Source organism: Simochromis diagramma, unplaced genomic scaffold, assembly GCF_900408965.1.
Source record: "Simochromis diagramma unplaced genomic scaffold, fSimDia1.1 OVJJ01000205.1, whole genome shotgun sequence".
In the NCBI taxonomy this organism is placed as follows: domain Eukaryota; kingdom Metazoa; phylum Chordata; class Actinopteri; order Cichliformes; family Cichlidae; genus Simochromis; species Simochromis diagramma.
Genome location: NW_024386782.1, coordinates 14,485,465 through 14,498,385, shown reverse-complemented (window position 1 = coordinate 14,498,385; position 12,921 = coordinate 14,485,465). Strand labels below are relative to the sequence as shown.

Here is a 12,921-nt window from a genome sequence, read left to right as displayed (position 1 = left end):
ACTTTGGAAAAGATCTAAATATGGCACTAAATGTGTTACGATCACGTTTTCTTCAATTTTGATGTTTAACACATTTCAAAATAAGAGGTAAAAAAGGTTTTCTTCAGTATTAAAAGAGTTTTATTCAATCTGATGGAGCATTTTTAACGGCTGGATTGTGTAATCAGATTACAGAATCCTCCGTCTGATGTTGCGGGTGTGTCCACACTTGATGGCACGTGGATGCAGATGAGCATAGCACCTAAGACGGATGACAGAAATGTTTAGATTAGTGAGATGGAATCTGTAGATCGCTGCTTTACTGAGGGCTGTGATATGTATCTGCTAACACTCAACTTGGAGCCATCAAAGCTCTGGGAGAGCTTATTCCCAGTCAACCTAAAATGTGCCACTGAATTTGATTCTGCCAACTGTTCTTTGAAAGAGGAAAATTATTTAATCAGCCACTCAGTAATTATTTAGCCTTGCTAATAATGCATTTTTTCCTAAAATCAAACCTCATGTGCATAAGGAGCAACTAAAGGTTTTACTTCTTCAGACCTTTCCCATGCACCCTGCAAAAAGATGAAATCAAATGGAATCAGTTTTTAGCAATCCGCTCAAAACATCTTTTGAATTATCCCCTCACCTCTCTGAGGATGAGTTCAGTCTCGCTAATATTTGTGTGTGCTGGTTTTGTATACATACTTGCGGCAGATTATCCTGTCACAGTTGTACTTCTGAGCCAGCTGCTTCAGTGATGGCTCAATGATGCCCCCTCTCAGACGCAGGACAAGGTGAGGGTTGGAATCTGAGAGAAAGACATGGGTATATAACCATCAATGCAACTTTAAAACATTAAACAAACAGCAGTTTTCTTCCATCGTGGTGAAATCCACCTTTTTGGATGTTATATTCTGACAGGGTGAGTCCATCCTCAAGCTGTTTCCCAGCAAAGAGCGTGAGACAGTAACTTAATGGTTACAGCTACTGTGGGCATGGACTACTACATGCACAGAGCTTTGTTAGTTACACCAATCCAGTTATAAAGCAAAATGAATGTAGTAATACTGTGCACTGAGTTCCCAGACAAAAATGATCGTTTCAGAAGTTAAGGAGAAGAAAGTTTATAAGCTCTCTGTTCACCAGCCGCTCAGAAACTCAGTGAGCAGAGCGCTGTGAACAAGTTTTATCCAGTGCTTTGTTTTTAATCTGTCCTGCTGACACTGCTGTACAGAGGGAGTAACTAACGTTGGGATGAAACTCACTAACAGGTCGCAGATTAACTGCAAGTGTTTGCTATGATGAATGACACAAAGGTACAATAAGAATGAAATAATAATTATTGAAAAAAACAAATATAGAAGAAAAGAGGAAGAGAGAAAAGCAAGGACAATTAAGTTTCATGATTTAATCCAGTTAAATATTGTTTTTCAGAAATTCCTTCAACTTTATTCTACATATTTAATTTAAGACGAATAGATTTAAACTAAATAGAAAAGAAGTCCTGCTCTTAGTAGCATTGATAATATAAGAATGAAGTCAAACACTATTGATTAATAAAATATGAGTCATCATTAAGCCCACATGAGAAACAATAAAAGAGAGAAGTTGAGCTTTTTCTTGTGAACAAACTGAATGGATGTATTCGCCTGAATTACTTCTAGAGTGAATCTTTCTATCCACCCATCAGGAGCTACGGACATTTTATTCCAAAACAAAGGGCTCATGGAAAGACTTCCATCACAGACCATAATGCTTTTCGTCTCTTCTTCTGCTGGAACATTTGTAACTATGTGTGCATTTTAAAAAAACAACTCCTTCACGAGAGAGAGAGGTTTCACATAAAAGTGACATTATGGTCATTAAACATTTTTGCAATTCAAGTCTGTGGACCTCCTTAGTGTGGTTGTAGAAGCTGCCAGTAGATGGCGATGCACAACAGCGGTGATAGTGACACTGTTTAATCTACAGTACTGTGTCTGTGAAGGTTCTCGGTCATCCAGGTCATCATAGTCCAAGGTGCTCGGAAAAAACTCAGGAGTCTTCTCCAAGCACGGCATCCCAATGTACTTCAGACCCAGCAACACACTCAGCCAAAAACTGGTTCATCCCAAAGACAAAATTCCTAAACACAAACTCAAAAATGTGGTGTATGCTGTGCAGTGCAGCGAGGAATGCCCAGACCCTCTACATTGGAGAGACCAAACAGCCACTTCACAATGCATGGCACAACATAGAAGAGCCACCTCCGCTGGACAAGACTCGGCGGTGCTTCTCCATCTAAAGGACAAAGGTCACGCTTTCGAGGATGCCAAAGTTCACATTTTGGACAGTTTGAAAGAGGACTGAAAGAAGACATCTCTGTCCACTGTGAGCGACCATCTTCGAACAGAGGCGGTGGTTTACGACACCAACTGTCGGCCATCTATAGTCCAGTTCCCTTCCCAGATACCTTAACGCCCACTCTCATCCTGGGCCATCTCACCTCACACGAAAGTGGGTTTCACAATGAGCTCACCCCAAACCTTGGCTGATTGTGACCTACACCCGTCTTCACACCTTGGCTTGTGTAATTAGGTAGAGGATCATTAGGGGGTCCATGTCTCTCTTGGGGGGAAACTCCCACAGGGCTTAAATCTGGGACTCTCCACCATTTGCAGTTAGAACTGAAGAAGCTTCTTGGATGAGAGGTGAACATCTTCAAGCAACTTAAAGAAGTCCAGACGCTCCTTAGACTGCAGTACTGTGCAGAACTCGTTAGCCACCCTTACTTATTTGTGTAAAGTGATCCTGGAAAAATAACACAAACAGTTCTCCAAGATTTCTGAAGATCTTTCAAAGTGTTTGTGTTTATTTAAGGCTCTTATTACTGTTCTATAAATCATGAAAGCATTAAAAAGGCACCTAACCTAATGATGAATCAGTGACTGTATGAGATTTGATTTTTTGTTATAATCATTGGGATGAACTAGTGTTGTGTCTACACAGCTTACCAACAAAATAGTTTTTAATTGTATTTTTTGCCACTTAAACACATAATTTGTTCCAATTTCTTTTATAGAATCTAAGAAAAATACATCTGGCACACAATGAAACACTATGAATCATGGACTGTCCTCCCCAGAGTCCGGGCCTCAACATTATTCGAGCAGTGTGGGATTTTTTACACAGAGAACAGTACAAAAGGCAGCGAACATCCAAAGAAGAACTTTGAATGCCCTTCAAGAGGTTTAAAGCAATAAACTTTTTCCTTCTATGAATTTTTTCCACTTCTGCGTAAACACTTTTGACTAAATGGCTGCACCTCCACCCCATCTTCCTGGGTGGCTGAAGACTTTTGCACAGCACTTTAATTCTACAAAATCACATACTGAAATATTTTTCAAAATCCATCCCTCCATCCATTTTCTTCCGCTTATCCGGGGCCGGGTCAGGGAGGCAGCAGCCCAAGAAGAGAGGCCCAGACCTTCCTCTCCCCAGCCACCTCCTCCAGCTTGTCCGGGGGAACACCAAGGCGTTCCCAGGCCAGCCGAGAGATATAATCTCTCCAGTGTGTCCTGGGTCTGCCCCGGGGCTTCCTCCCGGTGGGACAGGCCCGGAACACCTCGCCCAGGAGGCATCCTTGTCAGATGCCCGAACCACCTCAACTGGCTCCTTTCGATATGAGGAGCCGATTGAGGTGGTTTTCAAAATCTTAAACAAAAAAAAGAAATAAAGGTAGAAAGACTAAATGATCATTTTATTTTCAGCATTTAAATGTAACAGTATTTTACAGTAATTAAAGAGCACTTCTATCTACGCATGAGCATACATCAACCTGCTCTTTTGTTTCGATATTGGTTTATGTCCGTGTTAATAATCTCTGTTGTACTTTTAAATGTTTGCTTCGTGAGCCTAATAAATAAAAAGAAAACCATGTGCAGTGAAGGCTACAGTGGACATTAGCAAGCACAAAACATTTCAAATGAAGGCTGCCGTCCCTCTTTAAAGACAGTGAATCATTATGGATCATTGTACAGCGTTACTGAGGCTCAGGATTGTGCTTCCTGTGTGTAGCAGGGCGCTATGACACCTGTTTTATGACACCGGCTTTAAAGAGAATGTTTTCTGCTTCAGTTTCTCACAGTTAAAAGTGAAGGACAGTAGCATCATCTGACTCACAGACACCGCTCTGACTGAACACACCCAGTTCACATTAGTAAAGGAAAACAACAGACGGAGAACGTTTCTACTGAGCTTTACGCATTCTGTCCACCACAGACGACCTGTGGTTGGCCAGGTTGTTAAGGACACAGCTGTTGGTGAGCATAGACAGTTTGGAGTTAAGAGAGTCTTTACTTTTCTCCCAGTAACAGTCAACTCCTGGGTCCTTGTTCTCCTCTCCCCCTTTATCCTCCTCTTCCTCTTCAACCTCACTTTCTTCATCACTGCGTTCATCTTTTTCCAGCTGAGGAAGAAAACAGAAGGTTTCACACTACAAACTACGAAGAAGGTCCAAAAACAAATGAGTGAGTGACACTGATTTATTTTCTTGTGACCACAGGGCTGTGAATGAGGACATAAAGCTGACTGTGGTTCAGTTTTCTGGATGCTCCCTGTCGTCCTTTTAATTGGACTCTTTGCTTGTTTGCATCAAGTGGTATCACGTAAGAATTAGAACTGCAAAACAATTGAAAACATGTCAGAGACATCTCGTGACGCACTATAGCTTCACTGCTCTTTCTCACCTCGCCTTTCAGGAACTTATAGAGCATGTGCAAGATCAACTTGGCCCAGAAGATGTGCAGACCTTGCAGCACCATCAGCAGGATGTTAAAAAAGTAGTAGCCAGCAAAAGGCTCAAACACCTCCATGGACAGTACCAGGGTGGTGTGAATGATTCTGTAAGTAATCGAATAGCTAGAGTCAAGTTGCTGATGAGAGAGTTCAAATTCATCCACACTTCTTTTACAGTTATCAAGCAATTTAACGACAAAAAAAGGAGAATTATCTCTTACTTGCTGGGAAAAATCACCAGCCGAGTCACGAGGAAGATCACAGCGAACATAACAAACAGGGTGTCACACGATCTCCCCCAGCCAGCGCCGTAGTTGAACATCTTTGCAGGCTGCAGAAATAATAACCGTGCAATAAAGTCACATAGCAAATCCCAACAATAGTGCTATGTAGATATGAGGATAATAAAATAACAAACTAAATGTTTTCAGAATGGGGAAAAACAGCTCAGTCTTTAAGTCAAGCAGAGAGCAGAACACTAAGAACGCCTGCTGTTTTCTCATTTTCAGTGCAAAAATAAAAAGCATCAAGCAGCTCAGGTTTAGAAGCCTGATGTTATTCACAATTGTGTCTTTTGCACAGGTTAACAAAGGTCAGTCAGCACTGCTAGCTATCATGGCACAATCACAGGATCCTTCTGCTTCCTGCAGGCTACTGCAGAGGTCTTAGATAAAAATTTTCTAAGAATAGCCTAAAGTGCAGTTTGAACTTCTGATTGCACTTTGTACAGTCAGTTTTTCTCATTTCTTTCAATTTTCTACATTAATGTAGGATGTCTGGCCAAAGTGAATATTATATTTTTAAAGATTCCCAAGACGTTTTTTCCTGCACATGTAAAAAAAAAAAATGACCGTAAATGACCTTTATTTTACTTTTAGAGCATAAATAAAAGGATCTGCAGGTTACCTCTAGCAGGATGTCAGAGGAGTCGTGGAGCAGCATGACCAAGGTGCCGATGCGAATGTAGTTGGCACAATAAGAGAAACTGAGCAGGAAGATGGTAGCCAAGTGGTGGACGACCTGTTCCTTAAAATCCTGCAAAGGCAAACATGCAGTGAGCAAAACAAAAGAACCATCAGATGTCAACAGAAGACAGTCACTCATTAACCATGTGCTGGTCAGGTTTCTCATTAAAGCAGAAGTGAAGTGAGAGAAACATGAAATATGACCACAGTTAGACCAACATCATCCCAACAGCTAACTTCTGTAAAGGGCATCTGCTGCGTGAGACAGGAAGAAATCTGGCAACGCACTCTGTGGTGGAGTGTGTGAAACATGCAACTCAGTCAGCAGCAATCTGTATATAAACTCTGGCGTGTCTAAAAGGGCAGCGCACGCAGTGAATCAGCTGCTTTCAATGCAACGCTTGCGTAACAAAACGGGCCGTTCAATGCACAAGCGCTTCTGTTTAAATAAACACTTTGCTACGTGTCGCCGGGGCTGAACGCAGCCTGTTGTGTAACATCCTCACCTTCCTCTTGACATCCACAGAGATCCGAAGGAGCAGAGAGCCATAAAATCCCAGCTCCAGCATGTAGTACCAGTAGTGAGCGCTCTCCATGGGCTGAGGAGGACAAATATAAAGGTGATTTTTTATAAAATACCTGGACTTTAAATACTGGCAGAACAGTAGGGAGCACTGCAGCCTACACAGGAACACCTGGAGGATTTGAAATGTATTTATAAGCTTTTCTGTTTAAGAAAGGAAGGGAAACTATCATGAATGATTCTAGCGTGTCGCTATCCTTACGCTTGCCACCGAAGCCTAAGAATCTGAGCAACTCATTTTGTTTTTAGTCCCACTAGGCGGTATAATGGATCACTCTTTGCCTATAAACTACAATTAGATGGATTGAAACTATTCTCAGCCATGACGGTATTTTTATTTATTTTTTCATATATATATATATATTTATCATCATTGTCATTTGCAAAATAGCATTCTTTAAAGAGTATCAAAAGTACAATGGATGCCTACAGAGTGTGAAATTTCTCGTATGTGTGGCACAATGTGTGTTTTACTTTCCATTTTTAGGGATTATTATGCTTACTTTTAGAAACTTGTAAATGTATTTATCATAGACTTTTTATACACATAATTTATTACGTATTATTAGTAGTAGTAGCAGTAAATATGAATATGAAATAGTTTAATTTTCTAAATATAGAACCAGGATGCGTTAAATATCAAACTAATGCAGTTTCATGGCCAAAGTTAACGACCAAGCCAAATCAGTAACCGGGTAAATGTGTGATTCTTTATAATAAGCCGTTAATTATCAGGGCCTCTAATTCTTGGCTTGTTTAGATTTATTTAACCCCATCTTGAGTAACTGAATATAATCAAAGCTACACATGCACATATTTAACTTTTTAACTTCATTTCTGACATCCTGGCACTATATAAATAACCTGGTTAACTCTCTGCAGTTTGAATGCCGTACATGAATTTACTGTATTGTGCTTGTTTTACAGCTCCTCTGTAAAATAGGTGTAATTGGATTACCTATCCGTACACAGGTTACACTTTCAACATAAATAATGAGACTTTCACAACGGTTATTTTAATGGAGCACACTCTGTTTTACTGAAGTAGTCATGTGGTGTATGTAATGTTTTCACCTGAAATGGATACTGCCTCCAACACTCCCTGAGGTCCCAGAACCACGGTTTCTGCACAGACAGGGAAAAATTTAGAATAAACCTGAAGAGGTGGAAACGTATGAAAGGACAGAAATAACTTTCAGATTATCCCTCATAATGTCCTCCCGATTTCCACACACCTGTTGTCCTCAGGGGTCAAAAATGACCCCACTTCATTTGAGTGTTTTTTAAAGTATAAATTGTCAATCAAGTCAGTGTTACACCTTAGTTTTACTTAAGACCAACACATTACCCCAAAATTTACTCTTCATTTTACAATTTGAACTTTGAACTTTAATGAGAATGGATTTTTTGAATCATGTAAAAATTTTAAATGGCAGCGCATAACCACACCTGTTGTCCTCAGGGGTCAAAAATGACTCCACTGGTTGATGAAATTAATAAGTGGATTTTCCCCCACTTTTATTAAACTTCATTCACATTTTGACACTATTTCTCCCCTTAGTCCAAACCCCTGAATGTTTCTCCGTTCACACCGAGTTGTTTCTTACCACAGGACGCTATGTCAGTTTTTAGGACTTGTTTAACTACTTCAAGGTTTCACGGGGTTTCTCTGGGGGACCGTCTGGGAAAGTAGTGTTTTAAGTTATACAACTTTATTCCAACTCATTACCTGACATCACATACTGCCCATGTTTTTATCACATAGTTCCCTGGTTTACTTTGGGATGTTCTGTTGGAATGGACAGAGTCCTCTGAAGGGGACTTGGTGCTCACACAGTCACATCAGTACCTGGATCTTACATCAGCAGCAGGAGAAACACCCACTTGTTCCATACACCTCCAATGGGAGCATGTTTGTGTCATGAACGATGATCATCTATTGTGTCTTCATCAAGAAATGATATCCTTTTTGCGATTCTGTGATTAATCTTGTGTCAGTCACAGTAGCATGAAAACTGCCCTAAAAGACTCTGGATGTCATAAACTGGCCGTAGCGACTCTACTGGGTGCACGGCAGTAAGAATCAACACACCCACATATGCCTACAGCTGCTCTTGATCCATTTTTCTTCCTCTCTTGTTGTCCCTCCTTGTTTGTCATTGAGTTGGCTGTAGAGCAGGTCATCTACTAATTGGATGGTTGCTGGTTCAATCTCTGTGTGCTCTAGTCTGGAGTTCTTACCAAGGTGTCCTTGGGCAAGTTACTGAACCCCAACTTGGTCTCTGATGCATCTACTGGCATGTGAAAGTTAAAAAGCAGAATACATGGTGTATAATGCTTTCAGCGCTCGCGTAGAAAAGCAATCTAAGGATTTTAGGTAATCAGTATGGGACCTGGCATATGTGCCGTGGTAGATTGTCTTTCTCTGTGACGCACGAGAGAGTCCTGCATCGTCTGTCACTGGGAAGGATAGAAGACCAGATCAATGTTTCCTCACATTACTGCAAATATTCCTGTCTCAGCTGACTCCTCGTTCTTGCTTGATCTTCATCATAATTGAAATAGAAGATGTGTAGTCCTCTGACACATCTTCTATTTCACTTTCACATTCTGAAAATTCAAGAAACTTCAAGAAGCCCAGTCACTTTCTTTCCAAGCTCTTCAGACTACCACATTCTGGATGCCTGATAACCTACTTGAACATACTTCAGATTCTTCATCACTTTCCTTCACTTCATAGCCTTCTTCCACTTCTGCAGGTGGGTGATGTGATTTTTCAGAGAAAAGGTAGCATTTAATCTAAATATTGGCAATATTTTCTTTATCTTCTAACCCTGGATCTTCCTGAACATTGATTATTCCTCCTCATTACACTAGAGGACAATATATGCATTGCTCTACTGGTCATTCCTTTCCACAACATGGTAAAAAAAATTATCCCAGAGGCTTGTGGGATCATTTCTGTGTATGTATTATTGTAGAGTCTACCTTACAATATGAAGCACCTTGATGCGACTGTTGTTGTGATTTGGTGCTGTATAATTAAAATTGAATTAAATGTAGAGCACCTGCCTCCTCATTGTGCTTCCTGTTTTGTTGTTGTTGTTATGAGCATTGCATGACCCCACACATCAGTGATCCAAGATGTTTGAAAGCAATATGGTATGAAAATACGGCCCTTTGCAACACTTTGTACTTTGGGCCGTTTTTGACCCCCAAGGACAACAGGTGTTACAAAATCCAATAAAACCCCCATAAATAAATCAAATTACTTATTCCAACTTATTCCAATCATGCATAGCATAGTACTGAATAACTTCACTTATTTTCAGACCATTTAATGAATAAAAAACACATTTTTGATAGCAAAAGATTTCTTTTTGGGACAAAAATGACCCCAGGGCAACACAAAGGTTAAATTCATTTGTTTTCACTTACTTATTGTTTTAGCATCAATAGTAGGAGTAAAATGTCATTGCTATAAAATGTTGTCACTCACATCAACCAGGCAGGACAATCCAGCCACAAAAGCTGTGAGGTAGAAGAAGAACCTCCAACTGAAAGACAGCGACTGAGATGAGAAACTCTGGCCATTTAAAAAAGCACTTTAAAAATGTAACCAGCCAAAGCTTTGGACAGTGTCAGAGTTCTTGCGAGCTTTTCCAGGATCGGTCATTGTGGAGACTGGTGGAGGATCTTCTATTGAAGGAACTCATCAGTAACTGGACAATGACGGAGGCGTGGAGGGGAAATACTTACGCAGCTTCACCAAACTTCTTGGTTTTAGACGGCTTGTCTTGGCTCCTGCGACGCTTGAACCACGTCTCTATTTGTCTCTGCGTTTTGCGGCACGACAGCATCAAGCCTTCCATTTCACTCTGAAACAAAAACCAGCACAGAATGAGTTGAGGTGGAGCAAGCGACGCTCGAATGCAACGTGTTCGTATTGTTCTTTTAAAACGTACTTTAAGAAGTTTGTAGTGCAGTAAAAGTAAGTGCGACGTGCACGCTTCGATTTATTTCTCCTGTTCAAACCCATTTGAATATATTTGACATCATTTTTGAGTATATTTATTTTATTATTTCTTATTAATGTTTGCATATGTAGCATTCATTTCATTGTTTAGTGAAATTTGTTTAAATAATCTTGATCACATGTTCATTTTGCTTTCCAAAAACAAAATAAACTTAGTCAGAAACTTTGCATATGTATCTAAACAGTATTTTAAAAGTTATAACCTGTTACTATATTGTACATAACAAAGTCATAAAAAATCATTTGATATTTACATATCATAGTTGAAGCATAGTTTTAAATAGCTCTATATAGCATTATTAACATGTTGACCTTCAGATCAATCTACAGGGGTCAGAGGTCAAATGTGACCTGCTATTTCAAGTCTTTGTCTATATGTTAAAAGAACACACCACACTTGTAAGAATCATAGTTTCTAAGTTATGAGGCTTTTTGTCAGTTTTCTGCCAATAAGTCATTAAGATGACCCTCCATATTTTTTCAGTCTTTAGAGCAAAAGCAAATGTCTGCTGGACTCATTTCTATTTAGCCAGAAGCCTGTGAAAGGTCACAAGATGACCTTGTGGGGTTGTGTGTTTAATGCTGTGGGGGAAAGGGAAAACAAAGTGCCTTTACACACAAATTTAACTTTCAAATGAAAACACGCCAGTTTAATCATTTGAAAAACACCTGACTTTAAAAAAATACAAATTCAAAGACTAAGCCACGTGTTTGCATGCGTGCAGAGGCCTGCTCAGGCTCACCTGTGTCGGCTCTCTCCTGTTCTGGATGTAAAACGACTCCAGATTCGGCGATGGTGCAGCGGTCACTTGAAATCTATTCTTCACCCCAAGACACCTGGCCATGGGTGGGGCAACAAACCTGAGGGCAGAGAGAACAAAAGGTATCTTAGAAAGAGGACGGGGGATACTCGGGGTAGCAGTCACTGTTTAGCTGTAAATAGAGCGCTGGGTGAGCAGCGTGTGACTGCACTTACATATGAATGCATTGTATTACCACTCACTTAGCAACACAACAGTTAAAAAACATTAGGTTAAAGCATTGTTACAAACCTGCAAACAAGCCTGCTTTTATTAGTTAATCATAGCCATGCATGATTTTTTTCCACTCCAGGAACATGAGATCATTTGACAATCACATGACATCTTAAGTATGATTAACAAGCAATTTGAGTCTCTTGACGCGTCTTCTGCTTGTTTGCTCACAGCTAATATGTTAAATTACCTTCATTTAGGTTTGAACATCTCTAATTTTCTCCCTCATTTCATTTCTGTTTATCTTCCTTCTCTAGTTTCCAGAGTCTTTCTCCCCCCATGCTAACAATGCCAGCTCCACTCACCAAAAACACAAAAACACCTGCTCACTGTCCCACAGCTCGGATCCTCTTACAAAGTCCTCTCTATTGATACTGTGGATGCTTGGTTATAGGCAGCAAATGCGGTGCGACTACTTTTTTCCCCAGTGGTGACAACGACCTCATATGATTGCTGTATTTTCGAAAAGACTTGTAAATGCTGTTTCAGCTTCAGTGGAGTGAAATGTTTGTGTGCTCTGCTGCAGACCCTTCACTATCTCAAACACTCACTCACCCATTTCAAAACAAAGAAGGCTTGTGTGCTACCTTTCAAACATGTAGCGGAGGGCTACGAAGCCGAGGGCGAGGGGCAGAGCGATGAGAAGGTCCAGGGGTCTGGGGCGGTTGGAGTCCCCCATTTGCTCCATGTCTCTCCAGGTCACACCAGGAGGAAGCCAGTAGTCCTCCTTCCATAAATCAGGCAGCATCTCCATTTTTTTTCTGATGCACAGGTGAAGAAGAATAAGAGAACACTGGTGGACAGAACAAAATAAGAATAGATTAGATTTACTGTCATTTAAAGGTATATAACTCAAACTGTGAAATTAAGTTTGGCATCTAATCTGAAGGGCAAATAATATACAATATACAACACACACATAGACACAAATGCACAAACCAATTATATTATGTACAGTACACATTAGAGGTTTCCACACAGTTAAGCTTGAGCGCAAACAAACATGAATTCATCCAGGTATAACAGCAGGTGAGGTGTCACGTGAGAGAGACAGCAGCTACAACAAGAAGAGCACTATGTTGGTGCATCCTAAGCATCCTATGATCCTACATCTGTCACCTCAACTACAATATGTTATCAAAAATCAACAATAATAATAACTCTTAGATAAATAAAAATGTCCCACAATAAGAAAATTCCTGTCCTACAAGATCAGAATCAATGATCCTAAGAACCATAAAGCACGGGTCAGGTGAATAACGATCTCTTTTAAACAAAGTGCAGAGAAATAGCCGACTGCACTTCAGTTGGTTGTTTCCATGGATAAACGCAGCAAGCTGCAATGAGACCGCCGAAAGAAACGGGATCCAGAGCAGAAACCTACCGACCAGGACCTCCGTGTGAATTACAAACCGAATTAATGAGGCAGGAATCTGAAAGAAAATCCAGCTTAAACCGAGATTTCAGGCTGAGCCCTGCGTGGCTGACGATGCGCCGTGGTGCTCCTGTGTCCTGAAGACGACAGCAGATCCGAGCCGCTCGGTC

At 40.5% G+C, this 12,921-nt stretch overlaps 1 protein-coding gene across 3 annotated transcripts; it reads right to left on the bottom strand.

Moving 5' to 3' along the window:
- Positions 1 to 146: 146 nt before the first annotated feature.
- LOC120727655 (ceramide synthase 2-like) lies at positions 147 to 12,914 on the bottom strand. Of its 3 annotated transcripts, none has more exons than XM_040022056.1 (13): positions 12,790 to 12,914; positions 11,964 to 12,137; positions 11,086 to 11,203; positions 10,066 to 10,184; positions 9,806 to 9,863; positions 7,381 to 7,431; positions 6,230 to 6,322; positions 5,665 to 5,793; positions 4,980 to 5,089; positions 4,710 to 4,863; positions 4,321 to 4,429; positions 688 to 790; positions 147 to 241 (listed from the first exon to the last, which is right to left on the bottom strand). In XM_040022056.1, exons 2-13 carry the CDS (start codon positions 12,128 to 12,130, stop codon positions 169 to 171), a joined length of 1,284 nt encoding a protein of 427 aa, XP_039877990.1. In that variant the 5' UTR covers positions 12,131 to 12,137; positions 12,790 to 12,914; the 3' UTR covers positions 147 to 168. The 3 variants fall into 3 exon arrangements, with proteins under 3 accessions (XP_039877990.1, XP_039877989.1, XP_039877991.1); XM_040022055.1 differs by having other exon boundaries at positions 12,761 to 12,910; XM_040022057.1 differs by lacking the exons at positions 147 to 241; positions 688 to 790; positions 4,321 to 4,429 and adding an exon at positions 4,492 to 4,641 and having other exon boundaries at positions 12,761 to 12,908.
- Between the last annotated feature and the right edge of the window lie 7 nt (positions 12,915 to 12,921).